The sequence below is a fragment of the Grus americana genome, chromosome 6 (genome assembly GCF_028858705.1).
Source record: "Grus americana isolate bGruAme1 chromosome 6, bGruAme1.mat, whole genome shotgun sequence".
Classification (NCBI taxonomy): Eukaryota; Metazoa; Chordata; class Aves; order Gruiformes; family Gruidae; genus Grus; species Grus americana.
Window position 1 is genome coordinate 12,672,666 of NC_072857.1, and position 20,084 is coordinate 12,692,749.

Genomic DNA, 20,084 nt, shown 5'->3' on the forward strand with positions numbered 1-20,084 from the left:
TGTCACAGCACAGCCACTTACTCAATACAAAAATACCTCATTAAAATCATCCTCAGTACGGTTTATTTCTGGGTGTTCTTTGGGTAACCCCTGTGGGTCAGGCTTCACCAGAAAATAACCTTTTCCAGCTGACAAAAATAATTTCCAATGAAGTGAAAGTTTTACTGCTGAACACAGAACCGGAAATCAGCTCCCAGCAAAGTATTTATTAAAAATACCCATTCTGTGAACCCTGTTGAGTCCCACAAATTGAGGCCATTTGGCAAGTTAATAACATTGGCAACTGCTGCCCTTACAAACCATTAAAAGGCAGCATTTTCCCCCTATTATTTCTCATTGCTGCTGAAAGTCTTTATTTTTTAAGAACGCGTATTACCATGTGTTTTCACAAAAGTAGGAACAGAATGATTTGCTCAGTGCCGAGCCCTTCCACTAAAAGTGACTGATCTAAAAAGTAAGCACCCCCCCATCACTTGGACCTGTTAATGACTGTCTATTATATATAATTCCTGTTTCTGACACATTTGATTCATTTGTAGTCTCTTTGGAGGCAGCAATCTTGACCCAAAAAATGATAGGACTGGGTTTTCATGTGTTGGTCTCTCATTCTTATGAGCAAGTGGACAACTTCTGTTTGTGCGCAAGAATTAGTAGGGGGTGTTATAAAGCCTTTTTTATTTAGAGAAAATCAGAACAAAAACAAACTCTAAAACCAAACCCAAAACCAACAAAACAAAAAAACCACTCTATATTTCAAACTCTAGTGTTACTATTCCTAGAAACACATCATTGCTGTGGTTGGAAGGCACTTCTGGAGATCATCTAAGTCCAAGTCCCCTGCTCAAAACAGGGTCAACTACACCAGGTTGCCCAGCAATGTGTCCAGTTGGGTTTTGAGTATCTCCAAGGATGGAGACTCCTCATGGTCTCTGGTCAACCTGTTTAACCACACCCACAGTAAAAAAAAAAACAACAAACCAACAAAACAACCAACAAAAAACCCAACAAAACACCTTCTCTTTCGTTTAAGCAAAATTTCCTGCATTTTAATTTCTGCCCATGGCCTCTTGTCCAATCCCTAAGCACTGCAGAGCAGAGTCTGGCTCTGTCTTCTTTACCCCCCACATTAGGCACTTCTGCATACTGGTAAGATCCTTCTGAGCCTCCTCTTCTCCAGGCTGAACATTCCCAGCTCTGACAGCCTCTCCTCAGATTTCAGATGACCCAGACCCTTCATCACCATCATGGCCCTTCACTCCAGTACATCAATGTCCTTTCTGTACTGGGGAGCCCAGAACTGGATGCAGCAACACAACTGTGTCTCACCAGCACTGAGTAGAGGGGAAGGATCAGCTCCCTGGACCTGCTGGTGATGTTCTGCCTAATGCAATCGAGGATGCCCATCTATGGAGTCTGTGTCCCCAGCTCTGAATTGTTTCTACAAGAGCAGAAAACACCTAGAATAAGTTTGAGGAATAGCTAAAACTTCACAGTCACATCACCAAATTATAACATCAAAAAGGCATATTAAATCCCAGGGATGAACAAGGCAGAAGAGGGAACAATGTGAGTTTTAGTGAGAGAATGTGATGGCCGTTAATTTGGTATGGGTCTTTGCATTGGCTTGACAAGAAATTCCATGGCTCCAAGGGCTTCTCTAGACAGAAGTTTGGGTTAAAACCACAGTACACTCCTGAAGAACTACTGGCATCTCCCTATTGAACTGAAAAATGCTCACCTAACTTCAATCACTTATTTTTTCCCTTAATTCAGTTTGAATAATGCAGCAAAAACATCTCCAATTGAGAAGACATGTTATTTACTGGAACTTTGTTGCCCTTTGTGATTCTGACAACTAATCACAACTAACTGCTGCTATCTTGCACAGTTTTCAGTGATATAGTAGGAGGAGGTTAAAATTTAATGCATTGGCAAAGTCAAATCTCAATTATCTGGGATAATGGAGTGGAGAGAGCACATAAAAGTAAAAATGCAGATAAAACACGTGCAGATAAGCTTTACGAACAAACTGTCAGGAAATAAGAGAAAGAAGACAGAAAAGTCAGTGCGTTGATCCCAGAAGAGGCACTGATGCAAACTGGTTAGTCCAGGATGCAGGCATTTAATGCTGTGAGTCTTGAAACAAGCTCTGGACGCAGACCACAGACATGCAGCTAGTGTACTTCTGGCCATAGCTGGTTGAGGGCTGCAGTCTAACTGGGCTAGGCTGGATCTATTCTTGTCCATTTGGCTCACTTCCTGATTTGGTCCACAGCCTCTCAAATCCTGATCATTCACATACCAAGCTATGTGTGTACACCAAACCATACACAGACTAGTTGTCTCCTCTCCCCATCTCTAGACAAAGCCAAGCAGTTACAAAAGGAAACCCAGCGTAGTTGATGGTATCCAGTACTCTATGGATATAATATAGATACAGATCCAATATACCCTGCCAAAACACCTCTCAAATGCCACTGCAATAGGCCTACTGCTTTCAAATGCACCTCAAACCCCTCATGGGAGTCCCCAGGACACAACACACACCTGTGGCATCATGCTTCACTTCAGCAGACTGCATTATCCTCCTCTTGCTTTAGGCATTTTGAACTCAGATAAGGGAGTGGGATGACAATTGCATCTTAGGGCCACAAGAGCCTCACAAGGGTCCAGAGAAGAGCCGGGCCAGGTGCTGTGCAGCACAGACACCAGCAAGCGCTAGCCCTGAGAAGCACCGACAAGTGGCAGCCTGCACCACAAGCCTGTGTGGCGTGGTGGCCAGAGAGGGTACAGACCTACCCGATGAACACCCAGATGAAGACCAGGTCCAAGGCAGTTATTGGCAGAAGGAGCATTAGCTTTTCTGCAGCTGGCATTTTTGCCCCAAGTCAGTACTGGGGACCTGCCCCTATGGCTGCCTCCTGCCCCAAATCAGTCATTACAGTGCACAGAGATGCCACCGGGGAGGAATGGGAATGTGAAATCAAGAACATCACTGTCTGTGGGTGTCAAGTCCACAGGAGTGAATGTTCTTGCCAGTAATTTCAAGAGTTTTGATTCTGATTCTCAGTCCTTAAAATATTCCACAGGCACTAGGAATAACCTTTACGCTTCACCCACATTCAGGGTGATGGAGTAATGACTTCCCCATCTTTTCCACATGGATGTAGCAGTCTTCTCTTCCGGAGCTAAATCACTGTGAAGCACTGTTCAGAACCATTAAAGCACCGCTCAGCTCAGTCCAGAGTTATTGGCACAGCAGCAGATTGATGGTTCTCCTATACATATTAGGTAATTTCAACTGGAAGCTGCCACAGAAAAGCCAGATCTCATTTTAATTTGCAAGTAAGATATATATCTGTAGCCTTTGCCTAAAGGTTTGTCACTCTAGCTGAAAGCTTTACAAAGGTCAGAACATTCAACTTTCTGCTTTAAATTCTAATGGCAGATGAGAGATACATTTCTTACCATAAATATTTATATATAAACATACTTTATATATGCATGTATACACACACCCCCAATCTTAAAATATCTCAGCATATGTGTAAGTGTAACAAATACTGTCACAGAGTCACAAGTGAATGGAGTAACATACTGTGAGTCTGCACTGACCTAAGATGTGGATCTGAATAGAAAAAGAAAATTACTTGAGATAATGGGGCCCGGCAATTTTAGCAGTGTTTCTTCTGCACTAAAATAAGCAAGTTAAGACTAATTGGCAATGTAAGCTCCAAGAGGTCTCAAGATTGAGAAAATGGTAAACAAAAGCTAATCTATCAAATTTAGCACGAAGCACATTATTACTGCAGAAAGGCAGAAAAATAGAATGATTTGTACCGTTCTATTGCATTAATGATTATTTCACAGAAACCAGAGATTTAAGGCACTCATCTGCTACTTTCCCCTGCACCCAACAAAGGGTAGGCTCGTTGCACTCCCTTTGTGCGCCTGCTTTCTGCTTTGCACACAGACACTTCCACATTTAGAGAGAACAAACCCGATAAATCCGAAACTCTGCGTGACCCACATACTGACAACACAACAGCAATGCTGACTGTCTTAGGAGTCACGGGAAGGCCAGAAGTGGTTCCAGTTAACACCTCTCTGTCCTGTACATAGGTGGTTTCATGCAGCACTGTATCCAAAACAGTGCAAGAAGAACACGTCTGAAGGGCAGCCTCAAAGGACCCAACAGTCTTACATCATGCAAGCCTTGCTTTTACAGCCTGTTCGTACAGACAGGGCCAGTTTGATCATTATTCACCCCTCCTGATGTAAGGGTAGAAGTCAACCTGCAAACAGCAGTATCATAATTAGCCCATCAGGCAAGTTGCCTCATGCTTTCAACCCTGAGAGCTACATCCTCATTGCATGTAGTATCTTTGCTTTAAACAGGGCCTTAAAAAAAGATCAAGAATTTAAGCGCCTTAAAAGATGCAGCTAAAAACCAAAAGGGAAATAAATCTCTCTCTCCCACAGAAAGTCACTCATCGGGTAAACAGAACTCAAGAGACAACGAACTCCTAAATCTTACCATTTCATGTGCAATCATTCGATTTTAAAGTTACAGCTTGCTCTTAACCAGTTGAGATCCATGAATCAGAAATTCCTGGCACATGGGCAATTTTTAGTCAATAGGTGGTGGGAACTGGAGTTGAGAAGGGATTAAGTCCCCTTCCCTTTTCTTTTACAACCTTCCAGAAATCTCCCTTCTGAATTGCACCCCTCCCTCCTCCTACATCCCACATCCAGCAGGGCTTCATGGGAGCCCAAAAGCATTCATGTTTAATTCTCTAACAGAAAAGCAAAATAAGGGGCCGCCTGATTAAACATTAAGGACTGGAGCTTTTTTTCCCTTTCTGGAAAATACCTTCAGGTTAATGGGAACAAGTTAGTAACTGCTTATCTGAAGGTTATCCATTAATTGCAGGGCTGGCCATGTGACAGGGAAGAATTTTTCTTGCATCTGGGGGGGCTGAGTCATGGTGCTATAAAAGAGAGTTAATACTACCTAATATTAAGTGCCAGGATTATCTTCTCCCTTTCACAGATCCCTCAAAAGTTAAGAACCTGTACCGAGTCTGCCTGTCTCTGGGACAACACAGGAAAACAGAAGAGGCCCCTCCCATTCACCTAATTTATAACGGACCTGATTCAAAACTTCTCTAGCAATATACTCAGGAGCCTCAAAAAGAAAGTGTGCGTGTGATGCACGCAAAACAATCTGGAAAGAGGAAGCTATGCCCATATTCCCAGTGGAGATTTAAATGTAGATTTATTACAGACAAAATTTATTCCATCGAAATTTGTTCTCAGCCTCTGGGGACTGATTCCTCCTACACCACTATATCGATTTCACTACTGAAGTGCTGCACTAATGAGTCAGGCTCTCCATGTCCATTGTGCTACTATAAAGGATCACATTTTGTTATACGGACCATGAAATGCAGCAGAGGAAAATAAATCTGTTTTGGTTTTGTACCCCTGCCTGCTTTGGTGTCTGCATTAACACAATAACTCTTTAAATACACACTGTATACTGATTTGTTTCTATTTATAAAGATACAAATGACCGTGCCAATGATGGTCCCATGCAGTTCTACTCAGAATCAGCTCTTTACCTTTAAAAGTCTGGGGACGTAAACTGTAGGGTTTATAAAACCCATGCACATACAGAGGTATTTACTCACATGGCGCATAGAACATGACAAGAGTGTGCTTCTTCTTCTTCAAGGATTCCCTGAAGTCTTCTCCAGCAAGGTGGATAACACTAGTCTGTTTTTCTTCCCATGCAGGCTCAGGTGGTGGTGGTGCTTCAGGACTAGAAAAGAAAGGAAACGAGACTGGTTTGAAAATGTTTCTGGAAGCAGGCAAAAGGGCATCATGTCCTGGTCATAACTACCATGAGGGAACTGAGGTCAAACAATCCATCAGGGTGTCTGTGCAATAGAAAAACATGCTCAATATTTCCAAAGAAAGATGCAAGTTGATTTCTGGAACTCAATATAATTTAAGTGGTAATACTCAGGTATATGAGTAGGAATGCGGAATACAGATCTCCTGTGTTGCATCCAACACCTAGGCAGAAAAAACATTGCTCTTGTATCACTGTGTCATCCATAGGCATGAATTGAGAAGAAGAGCAAGCAAGTGGAATCAAAAGGCAACCGATACAGAACAGCAGCTTCCATTCAAACACCTTTTTTGTACTCTTTATCACTATCATGCAAACTTCTATAAAGAATTTCATGACCTTCTCTTGAATTCAGATATTAAAGCCAGGATGCAATAATCAGCATCGTTCCACTTGGAAGACTGGGGGTGACTGAACTGGAATATTTTACCTTGATAAAGAGAACGTCAGGTTTCAATTATGACTGCACATACTGACTAGATCAGAGCAATCCTGTACATCTACAGCGCCTCTAACAAAACTTCTGCTATTCACCAGCTCAGAGACTTCTCTCAGACTCATTAAATTCATTCCTGCTGTATCTTAAATAGTGATTACTTATATAAAATCATCAGAATGGTGCCACGGTATGAAGACCTTCATATGTCGCCTTGGTAATAAATTAGCTTTTCAGACTTTCCTGTCACTTCAAATGACACCATTTTAAGTTGTATCAGGTACATAAAAACCAAGTGGAGAAAAACTTGATTTTTAAAGTTCTACTCAAGGTCACTTGGTGGACATCCATCATATTTCTATCAATACCGATTTGCCAGTTGTTAACGAAAGAATTAGGGCAGCTGGTCTGAATTTTCACACAAGCACAGTTGGTGTGAGTTATCATCGATTACAGTTACAGTCAGAGGTGTGACTTTATCTCACACAGACCTCCTCATGCTGACCTGAAATAAGCTACCCAGACACTGGTAACAACCTACTGTGGCAGCACAGACTGCAGTCAGCACGGAGGGATGGAGCCAAAACCCACATGGCTGCAACGTGACCCCTCACTGGGATAGGTTTACACAAGCTGTGCATTTATCTCCAGCCTGCAGCCTAGATACATCCTTATTTCCACCAACTTCAGTGCAGCTGTGACAATTTTAGCCCAGGTCAGCAAACAAGGATCTTGCTCTATTACATCTCTAGTTGGGAGAGCATCTAGCAGTCAGAGCAGGAAAGTAGCCTTGGTTCCCCCTGTGTTGCTGACTACCTGAGGCTGCAGACAAAAGTATTCCAGAGACACATCGGGATCCGGAAGAGATTAACACTCCTTCCTTCCTCCTCATTGCTTATTCATCTGCCAATAGGTACAGGCAGCATCAACCTGAGTGTTAAACTCAATACAAATTACACAGCGTTCAAAATATTCAAGCAAACTGGTGAAACCAGGACAGTGACTTAACATCCAGTATTGACACAGCAGCCTGCAGCCTGGAGCCTGAGTATGCAGGGTAGGCCAAGGGAGTACTGTGTCTAAATGTAAAATGTAGATACAACTTCCCAACATGCTACAAAGACCTGCCAGGCCATATCTATTACCTGATTTGAAGTACTCAGAGATGTAATTTAAAATGAAAAAAAGAACCAAAAAAACCCCAAACCAAAACAAAAAACCCAAAATCCCAACCAAAAAACCCCTACACAACCCTCGTCCTCTCTCCCAAATAAGAGGGAAAAAATTAAGATTACATTCCTCATGCCAACTGTACTTAACAGTTAAATGATTTAAAAACTTCACAAAACACTGGCAGTTTTTTCCCATTGAATAATGCAGAAAATACATTAGTTTTACAGTACCTAAAGGAAATGCATATTTTATTCCAGAATACTTAAGAGAGAATTGTACCAGCAATTTACTTCTTTGAAATGAAATTATTTTCATCATACATCAAACCTAATTCTGCATATTGTAGCACACCACCCAAGAAAAGTTGGGAAGTGCAGTCCGAGGTGCTTTTTTTGTTGGTCTCCCTGGCTTTCCTTCAGCCCCACGTAGCTGGTGTTCCAGTCATTGGGTCTGAAATGCTGGAAACAGAGAAGTACAACTGCAGAAATTCAGTTACTAACAGTAAAATCTGCTGCTTAGTGTAAGGAGGGAACAACAAATGTTCTGTTTATTTTTCAGAGCCATTGCTATTCCTTCTCTGCTGAGAGGCTTACGGTATATTTGAAAAATACTTATTTTGGGAAAGAATTACTGGGACAACTATGAAAAACCCTGCAGCAAATAAAGGATTTGGTGTATTAGAGACCATAATTAACATACATGTTTGTATGGCTCTGAATACTGGAATTCAATTTGGTTTTGTTAGCAAGGGATTTAGGCAGTCAATGAAGCTAGGTTTAAGATTTACTTCCTCACCAGAGCAGTCTTCAGCAGCCAGTAACCAGGAACCTGAATACTATCTCGAACCCTCAAAACTTACTTTTGCAGCCAGTCGATGATCTTCTTCTTTGTTCTGAGGTGTGGTAGAGTGTACTTCTCCTCTCCATCCTTAAAATACTTCAAAGTAGGAAACCCCGAGATGTGATATCTTTCTGCCAGCGCTTTGTTGACGGTAGCATCGACTGCTGCAAGGACACCTGGACTCTAAAAGAGAGACCACTAACTGTAAAGCCCAGCAACATACACACATCCCTTTGGCAGGAAGCAGTGGGCTCGGGGGCAATCACTCATGATCTAGGTGCCTTCGCTTTCTCACGTACTCAGCACACACACACACATAGAAAGACACAGAGGACTGATGCAAAACCAGGAAGGGACATCTTATGGACTACATGTAACCAGAGCGTTACCTGTTCTCCCATTTCTGACAGGATTCCCTGTACATAATTCACTTTATAATGCTTAAGAGCTGTTCCCAGGAATGGCATTTCCTCCCACAAATCCAATTTCTCCCAGAACAAATGAGTATTGTTAAAGACAAGTTTACTTCAAGGCAAATTCATCTTTCCCTAATTAGCGGACATCTTTACATGGACCACCCTTAGAGTCACAGGAAGACAGACGCTTGTAGGATGTGATTAATCTGATCTTTGTTTTTCTCATCTCCTCCTTCTTCTCCAACAAAGGGACTCTAGATGTCTCCACTGAAGATGCTTAAAGTATGGCGGAGACTAATCCTACTTCTCTTCTTGCATGGTGTACACAGTGTGAGACTGAATCAATAACACTAATACTTATATTGCTGGATCTCTCTTTTCCAGCCATGCTGATGGAGCACTTAAGATGAAGCTAATGGAGTGATGCAACCATAAAACCAGGGTATTTGAAAGAGGGATCAACCCCTTTTTGTTTTTTTTCCAAATCTAATTCATAAATAAAAGCCTATGTTTCTTCATATTCGATGCTTTTAAGTAAGGGAAAAAAAAATCCACTTTGGATTTGATCATATTATGTATAAGGCCTACAGCAGAATACATAAACATTTTTCGAGTTTGTTTTCGTTCAAGACAGAATGTTCTTTCTAAGACTTTGGCAGGGCTCATGCATTAGCGATGAGACTGTACTTTGGAAGCACATTTTGAAGGGTCCTGTGGGAGGATGAGAACAGCTGAATTTGTTGTAGGGAGAAAAGTCACTTTTATTACTCCAGTTATTTATTACTGATTATTTGAAGGATATAATAAAGGAAATTAGCTTACATCACTGGCTACATGGAGAAACTCTGCAGCCTTCTCATATTCTGGCTTCATTTTCTTACAGTGCCCGCACCCTGCCAAAAAAAAAAAAAAATCCAATTAAGTTGTACATGCCATGGTTATTCACTGACCCATCTAGCCATTATCAAAATCCAAAACCATGTGGTAGAGATTTACTAGAATTTAGTATGCATTTTACTTAATTGATTTGTAAAGCCTTAGTATGATTTAGGATCTTTTCCAAAGTGGTCACTATGGTTTAAACAAAGAATTTAATCTATTAAAAAATAATAATAAACCCCTTGAATTCACATCCACACCTCTTCTCTCCCAGAAAGTACTATAAACACGGTACTTGTCAAGCCCATCGTTTCTAGCATGCTCTTGGGCGAGGCAAATCTCACCCATTTTAGTTTCCAAATCTTTATCTGCTTTAAAAACAAACAACACAGGTCCTCATGTGACTCCCCGACTTTAAACCCAGGCTTATACTAGCACAGCTTAATTGAGTAATGTAATTTGAATTAAACTGCACTGATAATAAGCCCCACTTTACAGTGGTGCAGCATGTCCCTCTAGCAAGGATTTGCACTGATTCAATCACATCAGTGTAATTACACCACCACATATGTTCTCAACATAAGCAGGGCCTGTAAAACCGAGATAATGGTGCTTTCCTGCTTGCGCGAAGTTCTCCAGAGATCTGCCATTACTTCACTGCTAAGTGCTGACATTACAATGAAGTAAAATGAATGCATGAGTGAGAAAAGCAGATTTAAAACAAATTATTTGGGTGTAAATTAAACTGCTTCCAGTGGGTACAATTGCTTCCAGGCAAGCTGAACTTTCAGGACCAGGTGAGGCTCCTGCCACAGCATGGTTACGCTTCAGCACCTGCACGACGCTGGGCCTCGGGGACAGCCTCTTCCTTGCCCCCCGCCCTTGCCCCCCAGGGACCAGCACAACCGCAGCCCCCACAGGGCAAAGGGACGAAGTGGCCGAGATCAACACGCAGGCAGGGCGAGGGCTGGCTCCTGCACGCAGACCGGAGACGCAGAGAGCTGTAGTAAGGCCCGTTGCACGACCCAGACCCACTGCAGTCGCCTGCCCCAGTGCAATGTAATCTCAATGCAATCCCTCGCCACCCTTTCGCCTTGTGTTTGCAGCAGCAGCCGGCTTTTCTTTCTTCAGCTGTTGCTGTTGGAACAGGCACTTGGACGCCCAGATTTTGCTGAGCTTTTGAAAGTTGTATCAGAAAATATGGCTAGAAATCTGTTTCACTGCAGCTTCAGCAAAAGCTGTTTCTGAGGTGTATGGGTAACAGGGTCAGGGCTATTTTTACCACCACTGTCGAAAAGAAAATAAACCCAGGGCTCTGAACCTCAGCGCTGCTTTGATTCCCGCTAACGGGATGACCGCCGAAGCCAGCAGACGCAAACCTAGGCCTGAACTCAACCAGACAACCAGGTTCTGTACAGCACAAGTCAAAGCGTGTTCGCAGCCAAGAAGCGATAGGACATCCAGGTGTAACTTCACCACAGCACGCAGGGACTTCAGCAGAGCTCCAACCACCACAGCACACCAATGAAACACTTTCAGGGCATGTTTCTAGAACAGGGTGGATACATTTGAATAAAGACTGCAAATCCCACCTGAGAATTACAGCAAATACCCAAATGGTTGATCCCAGAACAAACTCCAGTTCAAACACCAGCTAAGGTGCATACCGCTTAGTCATTTGCATAGCGACCACAGCTTTAAGAAGCCCCACATCCTTCTTTTGAGCAAACCCCAATGCTTTAATGTGGTAGGAACAGCAGAACGAGGGGATCTCAGCTGGAGGAGGAAGTTTTGCTTTGGTTTTACCCCATGAAGGGAGCACGTGCCACCAAGCTGGGAACTGGATGCGACAGCTTCAGAGGTGAATTCAGGAAGAAGCTGGAAAAGGCTGAGGAAGAGTTACTGTCTCAGCACTGCTTGTCTTGGTTAAGAGCACGAAAGAGGCTGGCAAAATGATTTATTTGCCACCCACAGAAAACTTGCAGGCATATGGCTTTGCGGAAGGGGCTGACAGTTCCCTTTGACACCTGCCCAAGTTGATTTATTTCTCCTTTTAGGAGCAGGGAACTTTATTCATTTTCTGCTCTTCCTCACTTCTAAATAAAGGGCGTCTTGAGTCCCAGCTGAGATATCTGGGAACCTCTCTGAATTAGCTAGCTCAAATTTGTACAAAAAAATACTTTTTTGCAGGGGTAACTACATGCTTTACACAGCATGTCCTCCAGCCAGAGCAAGCTTCATACTGTGCTCTAGATACGGCATCCACACAATCTACACTATGTTCCACAATCATTAATATTAGATCCAACCAACCAAATGCATCAAACAACCTGAGCTTTCACAAACCTATGCAGAATTAAAAAAAATTAAAAAAAAAAATCAAACCACCCCCCCAAACAAACCAGCTAGGCATACTTTGCCCAGGAAATAAAAAACAATCCAAAGCATCTGAAATTCATGTAAGTAATATTTTGGGGAAAGATATCCAGACTATGAAATGCCACTGTTCAGGCTCTTTCATGAACATCACACAGACACAGCATTACTGACTGCCACAAAGCTAACTCACTCATGCTTAAAATAAAGGGGAAGCAGGATCAGGTCTTTAAAGGCACTTAAATGCAAACTGAAGTTCTCAAATCTTTATCATGCAATGCTTGTTCTACCCCTGACAGAGGACAGCATGATATGCCAGCCTGGAAAAAAAGCCAGCATATTAAACTGAATCTGAAAGAGGGACAACGAATCTTAAGAGCTTCTCCCACGATAAACGATGCTTCTCAGGCCATCTTTATGAGAATTTTGCCATTGCGTGCTACAGACTGCTTCTACCTACCATTGCAGAAAAGGGGAGATATGAATTAGAAGTCAGACCTATGCACTGCAAATCAATTAATCTCTCCTATGATTATTTATCCTAACTTTCAATAATCCTGTAAGAATTGCCATTAAATTCTCAAGGCCAATGAAAAAGTCATTTAAATGAATTCCAAGGTCACTGCTTCTCCTTTGATTGCTACATTAGGTTGTTCAGCAGCAGCTGTATCCCTCTGCACTAAGCTCCTCTAGTTTTAGACGATTTCTGTTCATAAAATGAATGGGAAAATAGCCAGAACCCTACAGGACCTGAGCCCAGATGCTCCAATGTGCTGCGTAAGGTCTGCTGGGACAGTGGAAGGAAGCCCGCAGAGCTGTAGTGGGCATCTGTGATAGATGTGCTCTTAGAAGATGCGCTGTCATGTCAAGTGTATACTGACATTAAAACCAAAAGACTAAGTAAGGGAAGCGATTTGTTCCACCCCAGGTGAGAAGAGAAAGGTCACAGTCAACACAAGGATGCCCTGCAGCCTACTCCAAGCACTGACATCCTCTGAGCCTCTCTGGCTCACAGCTGCTGGAAACACCCAAGGGACTTGTAGGTGTCTACACAAGAGGACTCCTACAGCCTCGGTCTTTTCTTGCAGAAGACAAGTAGCTCCCGTGGAGGTGCAAGTCAGAGTTACAATCCATCTGGCAGCAGAAACCAGTAGGGATTCAGTGCCTGGCTCTGCTGAACAGTTCTGGACAACTACTTTGACCTCTCAACACCTCATCTTCTTCCTCTTGCAGAAAAGGAGCCCGAGGCTGCAAGGACCAAGGCTTGATGGAAAAGAGTACATGGAGTAAGTGTTGCAAGGAGGAGTGTTACAAGACAAGAAAAAGAAGTCAAAGCTTACAAAAATCTGTGCTAGAACATCTGGTACAAGACAGGCCCTTGCTAAAGCCTGTTTGGCACATGGCAAAGACTCACAATACAGAGCACAGTTGCTCCAAACGTCTTCAGAAATGAACAAACGCAAACACTTCTACTGTTAAAACCAAGTTTTGCCTGCAGAAGACAGGCAGAAAACCAGTCAAGCAGTTCCAGCTAAGCTCCTGCATATGCTGTCTTAGAGCTGTCCCCAGAACATAAATCTCTGATTCTCTCTGTCATTCACTGTTTGCTTCTTTCAGGTTATTACCAGCTATATAAATAAACACCATGCTTTTGGTCACGTCCTCTCATTTCAAGACAACGTTGTCTGAGGATCTGAAGCGTACATGACAAGCAAGAGATAAAAGCCAACACTCAGGCGGTTGTGGACGAGGAATTTCTGACATGAAGAACCCTAGAGATAAATTAAATTGCAAATAAAGATTTTAAAGAATCATTACATTTCTGCCATCGACAGACTGCTTGAGTACTGTTATGTGTACCAGCTATTTATTGTATCATTGCTCTACATCTATCTATAACTGCATACCAAAAATACCTCCATTAGCCTGATGAGAAAATGAATTTGAAGCACAAAGCATGTCTTGCTTTCAGCAAGTGTGTCACTGGCAGTTCAGGCTACACTCATGGAAGATTTACAGACAAATTCAAGAAAAGAAAAAAAAATAGTCTCAAAAAATTCAGATGCACCTTTGCTCTGTAAACATTTAACACCTGGGGATACACCTTTGGTTTCTCTAGTCCTATTCCCAGAGAAGCAGTGACCTCTCAACACAGCAGAATAGCCAGCCCTTATGCATGCCCTGCTGTTAACTTTGAACACATACCTGCATATATAAAAGCAATAGTACGTACATGTGGGGGAGACACAATCCTTGCAGCGAGGGCAGGGATACACACAAGTCCCAGCCTTCTTATCACCTATGTGAGAACACAAATGTATTCTCTTCTGCTGTGGAAATCTTTAACACACAAAGATTTCTTATGCATCATGTGAAAGAGTAGCTCTAAGGTTTGACACAAGGCAGCTTACAGTTCCTTCACCAGTGTAGGAGAGCACAAACTGCAACAGCTACAGATTCCTTTGTATAATTCAGCCCTCTGCATTGCAGACATCTGATAGGAAATCATCCACAAATTTGGCAGAGGGAGGATGACAAAAGCAGCTGTTTCTCCCTGTAATCACAGGTGCAAATTTGCAACCATGTTGGTTGCATGGTCGCTTAATAGTCATGATGGTCATAGCCATCAGGCCATGCCCAGATCTCCAGGTTTCTGCTTTAAAAAAAAAAAAAAAATCACTTCATGAAGGATCAGGAGCTCAAGAAACTTTATGCATCCTCTTCCCTCTGGGTACTTACTCCCACTGAACCATCCCTCTCCTCCTCACTAGCAGCACTGCCCACCCAGGTAAAACTCCAGATATTTAAAGATGTTTCAAGGCTTGATGCTTTCTTATAAGATCAGGAGGAACAGCTTCAACATCTTTAATATGACACTGAATTCTAATTTTCAACAGCTAGAAATGTGTGCATGCATACACAAATTCAGACCCCCCACCTCACTACTGTACTTTTAAAGGTAGGTTTGATTTGAGCAAGTATTACATTGCTTAGGGAGCAGTGACAAGCAAACAGTGTTATGGCTTTACAAAAGACAAAGCCTGCGGAAGGTCAGCCTGGAAAAGACTCCGAGGAACTAGAAATACAGAATTAGAAGGAAAATACTTCAGCAGTTTGGATTATTGCAGTCATACTACATTTCTGCAGTTGCAGCCTAACGCCTCAGCTGCGCGGGCTGCAGAGTTCATCCCAGTGACAGGAGAGCAGTAGGGCATCTTGTCCCCACCATTATCACCATCTCACTGGCATTACCGCAAACTCGCAGTGCAGTCAGTGTGTGCAATGATCTGTGCAAATCCCATCCCAGCATGTGCACACAGAAGAAAGTCCCTGCCTGCTTCCAGCAGCAATTCAGTGTGAAGTGGAGGCACCAAATGACTACAAATCGGTCACCCCTTCTCCTATCCATATGACTTGCTGAGGTGGTAGTGACCCCATCCCAGCCATCGTCTCTCGGGAGCACCTCATGCATGTGCTGCAGAGCGCACATGGCAGGCACAGGTGTCCCTGAGGGAAAGAAAAGCCTCAGGGCACCGAGAAGAACAGAGTAGCACAGCCTGGGTCACTACCAAATGATTCAGATGGACACCAACAAACTCCTGATCAGGCCACAGGAGCAGGCCACCACCACAAACTCCCTGACATCTGCCTGGTACGCAGGGATGCACGCTGACTGAGCCAAGCCTCACCTCCCTACTTGATCACCTTTGTTCTAGAGATGAAAGCATCTGAAATCCAGTTCTTGATTGTCTTTTCTATGCTGGCGTAACTCTTTCCCCTCTCCCTGCATCACTGAGTCTGCTCAGCAGAGACAACTCATAACAGCTTTAGACAGTTACAGTACAAGTTCAGATTATTTATTTATTTTTAAAAAAGACAGTCAGATCACTGCATACATAATATAAATCAGATCAAACTGAGAAGAGAGCTTAACCAAATGTATCCTTCGGGAACCCTTCCTGCGTCCATGCCATTCACAGCTCTGGCAGAAGGGTTACCTTCAGCCACCAACAGACCTGGGCAGGGGAAGGCTCAGCGCAGAGCAGGAGTAACACCAAGCAAGTCCTGCAGGCTGCCTCCACGGGATTTAAAAGACGACAGCTCTGATGACCCCCTGCATAACACATGCTTCTGGCTTCATTTCTGGTCACACCGGAGCATATGTTCTTTTGACGTAAAAGCTCAGAGGAAAGCGTGAATATTCTCCAAGGCTAACCTCAGCCACAGGCTGTTACCTCCCAGGGGTCCCTGAGTGTTAAGCATGGAGAGACATTTCTGCTTTATCTTGCCCTCAAGAGTGTGCTTTCTCTGTTTTTCACCCTACAGGCAGCCCTCGCCAAGCTGGGCTCCCAAAATTAGCCTTCGAAAAATATACCCCCATCTTCCACAGCACAGACTCCAACACGTGTCCAGGGAAGAGCTTTAAGCTAATCACCATTTTTATTTAAAATAAACTAACAATAAAAGTTACATGGTTCTTTATTTCCATTCCAAATCTGGCTTCAGCTTCCAGCTGTTGGAAATTACACTGCATGTATATACTCTCTTATTTGAAACTGTATGGTGCAACTGGTGGAAATCAGTGTTGGGAGACGATGGTGCCTCCTACCATCCCTCTTGGGTGGGAAAACAAGTGAAGAAAGGTGGATCAGCTGGCATCGGGAGATACGCATTACACTTCCTACACCAGCTTGGAGGAACATGGCCCTGAGTAGGTGTTGAAAATTAATCTTTCCCTATTGAAATGTGAAAGAGAGAGACAACAGAATGGCTGCCTTAAGGTGAAATTGTTGAAAGATTATGAAAAATACCACCAGAAGGTTTCCTTCTCAATTAAACCATAATTATTCCACATCCAAAAAAGATCCCCCCTTTCTCCACTGCCAGAAGATCAACAAAATTTTGCCTGGGGAAGGGAAGAGAAGTTGCACTGCTTTCCCTCACACTCTTACCCCACTAGGAAAGACTTTATACTTTGGATTTAGCAATGAAAATGCCAGAGAACAGAGACTAGACGAAATAGCTGTGAATGTCCAGCTCAGGAAAACAGTACAGCAAGCAAATGTTTGCCTAGGATGCAATTTGTATAAAACATCAGCAAAATGGATGCAATGACAAAAGATCTTCCTAAGAAAGGTATGTCCCAAAGTGCATCAGCTTAAGGGGCAGGGGTGTAAAAAGCAATGGTACCATTGGCTATTACTGTGAAGATACCAAAAAAAGTCAAGTATCAGGAAGGGATACTATACAGGATGTACACTTTTTGTCCAAAATCAGAGCAAAAGCGGTTACCAGCTGAGATGCATTCACCTACTTAGAACTGTGCTGGGATGCTCACTAATCACAAGTAGTTGGGACCCCAGAAGACACGCCTCCACCATCAGCATAATATCTCAGTATCAAAGCAATGGATTCATTTATTAATAACTCAGAAAGACAGCACCACTTGCCGACTCACCATCTCAAAGGGCACAAGGAGCAGACAGGCAGGCAAGCAATCTTTCACTGTAGGTTCCTCTGTTCGTTGTTTGCCCTTTAAAGTAAATTCTCTACCTTCCACAGGGTAATAAAAATTGAAGCCATAAAGTATTTAGGAAGATAAACTTGATAATGAAAACTCTACTGGTAACGATTGAAGTAGCAGAGATACTGTAAGGCACTTTCCAAATGAGAGCTCTGCACCGTATATTAAGCTTATCCAGGCAAGGAAATTAATTTATTTCAGAAGAAATAAACCCAGTGCTTAATTCCTAAAACTAATTCCTACTGTTAACCCATCATTAGAGGCAAGCGAAGTAAACCTGTAAAAATAAGTTATACTTCACTCCCATCAGAGCTTACGACGAGCGTTAAGGGCTTATACGTACACTGGGGTCAAACCTGTGGGAGGACAGTCAGCCAATTCGCATGCTCAAATGTGGACTTTCACAGCTAAAATTACAGAAGTCCTTTAAAAAAACCCAACTCTAAATAATTTACAACAGATACCCAGATAAGGGGAGAATGGGGCGAACCTCCCTTCAGCTGTCACCTCTCAGCTGCCCCTTGGACCTCTGGCAGCCACAGCTACGCCCTTACAGTAGTCTCAGCTAGTTGGTAAGGAGTTTGTAGGAGAGAGGGAAGGAAACAGTAATGCAAGAAATGAGGCAGCAAATCCCCAAAGAAACTAGTGTTCCCTCCACGCCGCCTGCCACACATTCACAAGAAGATTTTTTTTTTTAATTTGAATACCCTTTGCAAATGTCTTCTTTAATAGAGAAACTAATTGCTCCCTATTGGAGACGAGCATACAGGGATGCACTTTGAACAAATCCCCCAAATTTCACAAAACCCAAGTATCCACATTTCAGCTCCTTTCTTTCCTCCTTTACTACTGTCCTGCATACTGCTCTCAATACCCACAACTGCTAGCAAGTAAGTTATTCAAAGTACACGCCATGTCCCCAGAACAGCACCATGGTACAGAGCAAGTCGAGATCCAGCCCGAAGGCAAAGTACCCACAAACACCCCAAAAGTCTGGTTTTGCTACTCTTTCTGGTATGAAGCCGAAGCAGAACAAGCCAAAGCTCCTCCCTTCACGTCTCGGCGCAGGCTGTAACCAGGCTGCAAGTCATCAGCTCTAGCTGCAATAATCTTGTCTTGAGCTGTCTGCGTGCTTACCCGGTGGCAGAAGGGGTTTCCTAAACTTGGGGGCCAAAGCCTGATTGCCTGCCACAAACCAGGGAACGCCAAAGGCATCGTCCTACTTCCTTTGTGTTAATCAAGCCTTTGCAACGTTCAGTTACAATACGCCTTCCCTATCCCAATTCTTGCAGTACTGGAGCATCGCACAGTCTGGATGTGGCTCGCTGCATAAAACTCCCACGCAAGGTGACATGTTATCTCCACTTCCCAGATTGGAAACTGAGACAAATATTTAGTGACTTGGGTCACACAATTGTACAAATCAAAGCAAGGCAAGGAACAAAACTTTTACATCTCCAGGCCTAGGCTATCGCTTTTATTACGGGATCATCCTTTTTTATAACTTTACTCTGCTCAAAGAGCACAAACTGCTTCAAAAAGACAATCATCTTACACAAACTGTGTGCTCTAGTATCAAAAGACTGACACAAAAGAGGCAATGGACTCTGTCATTACTGTCCTCACCCTTTTCATTAGGTATCCTATCAAGTTTTACTGCACAAGCTAGTTAATAGGTTTTTTTATACTCTCCACACTCCTATTTATATTACGCACCACTAAAAACCCATATTGACTTTTATATTTCTTGAGGGTTTAAAAATAAGTGGGAGGGTCATTAAAGGAAAAATCCATGTCAGGTTCTTAATTTTCCTGGTTTGCTGCATTTTCAAGAACTCCTGTTTTAATGGGTGCCTAAAATCCTCCATTGAAAATCATTGCTGTAATTAGTTTAATGAGGCAGCTCATTGCACTGGCAGGTCATTGCACTGAACTGTTTACACTCCCTAAGATTTTTGGTGATAATCAAACATATGTAATATCAAGCAACATCCTGTTGTAGACTTATATGCTTTTAAATATTGATGAACCTAGTCTGAGTGTGCCAGTCCTCTGAAATCAACAGTCAGAACTTGCTCACTTCAGTGGAAGCAGATTCAGGAGCGAAGAATTTACCTGTTTCTAACTGGTTTATGCAAAGAATATATCTGTTCCAGGAGCCTGCCAGTAACATACAGCTAAAAAGTACATACGTACAATGAACAGAAAGTTGGCACAATTTACACTTGTCCAGGGAAGCATTTTGTTATACATTCCATTAAAAATGCATTAAGGCAACACTAAAGTTAGGCGCCTAAGGGATGCAAGAGTCAGGAAACGTGATGTTGAAACCGAAGCAGATCTCTTCACCTACCTATCCAGACTCTTAAACAGCAACATTGATCATCTGAGTGCCCTAGCACAACAATTCAATCTTTCAGTGATTAGGGCATTGCAACAGCCCATCCTGACATCTGCACTGCTCTACCACGAAACCCAACAGAACTAGGTACTGTCTATGACCTATATAATGGTCCAGAAAGT

General features: G+C 42.8%; 1 protein-coding gene across 1 annotated transcript in view; it reads right to left on the reverse strand.

Annotated features, from left to right (window-relative positions):
* The window catches only part of PDIA5 (protein disulfide isomerase family A member 5), a 102,862-nt gene that overhangs the window by 24,023 nt on the left and 58,755 nt on the right, over positions 1 to 20,084 (reverse strand). Inside the window, exons 12-14 of the mRNA XM_054829584.1 lie at positions 9,605 to 9,675; positions 8,386 to 8,549; positions 5,694 to 5,824 (exon numbers count right to left, since the gene is read on the reverse strand). Of these exons, the coding sequence (XP_054685559.1) occupies positions 5,694 to 5,824; positions 8,386 to 8,549; positions 9,605 to 9,675 (366 nt within the window). The remainder of the gene's footprint in view (positions 1 to 5,693; positions 5,825 to 8,385; positions 8,550 to 9,604; positions 9,676 to 20,084) is intronic.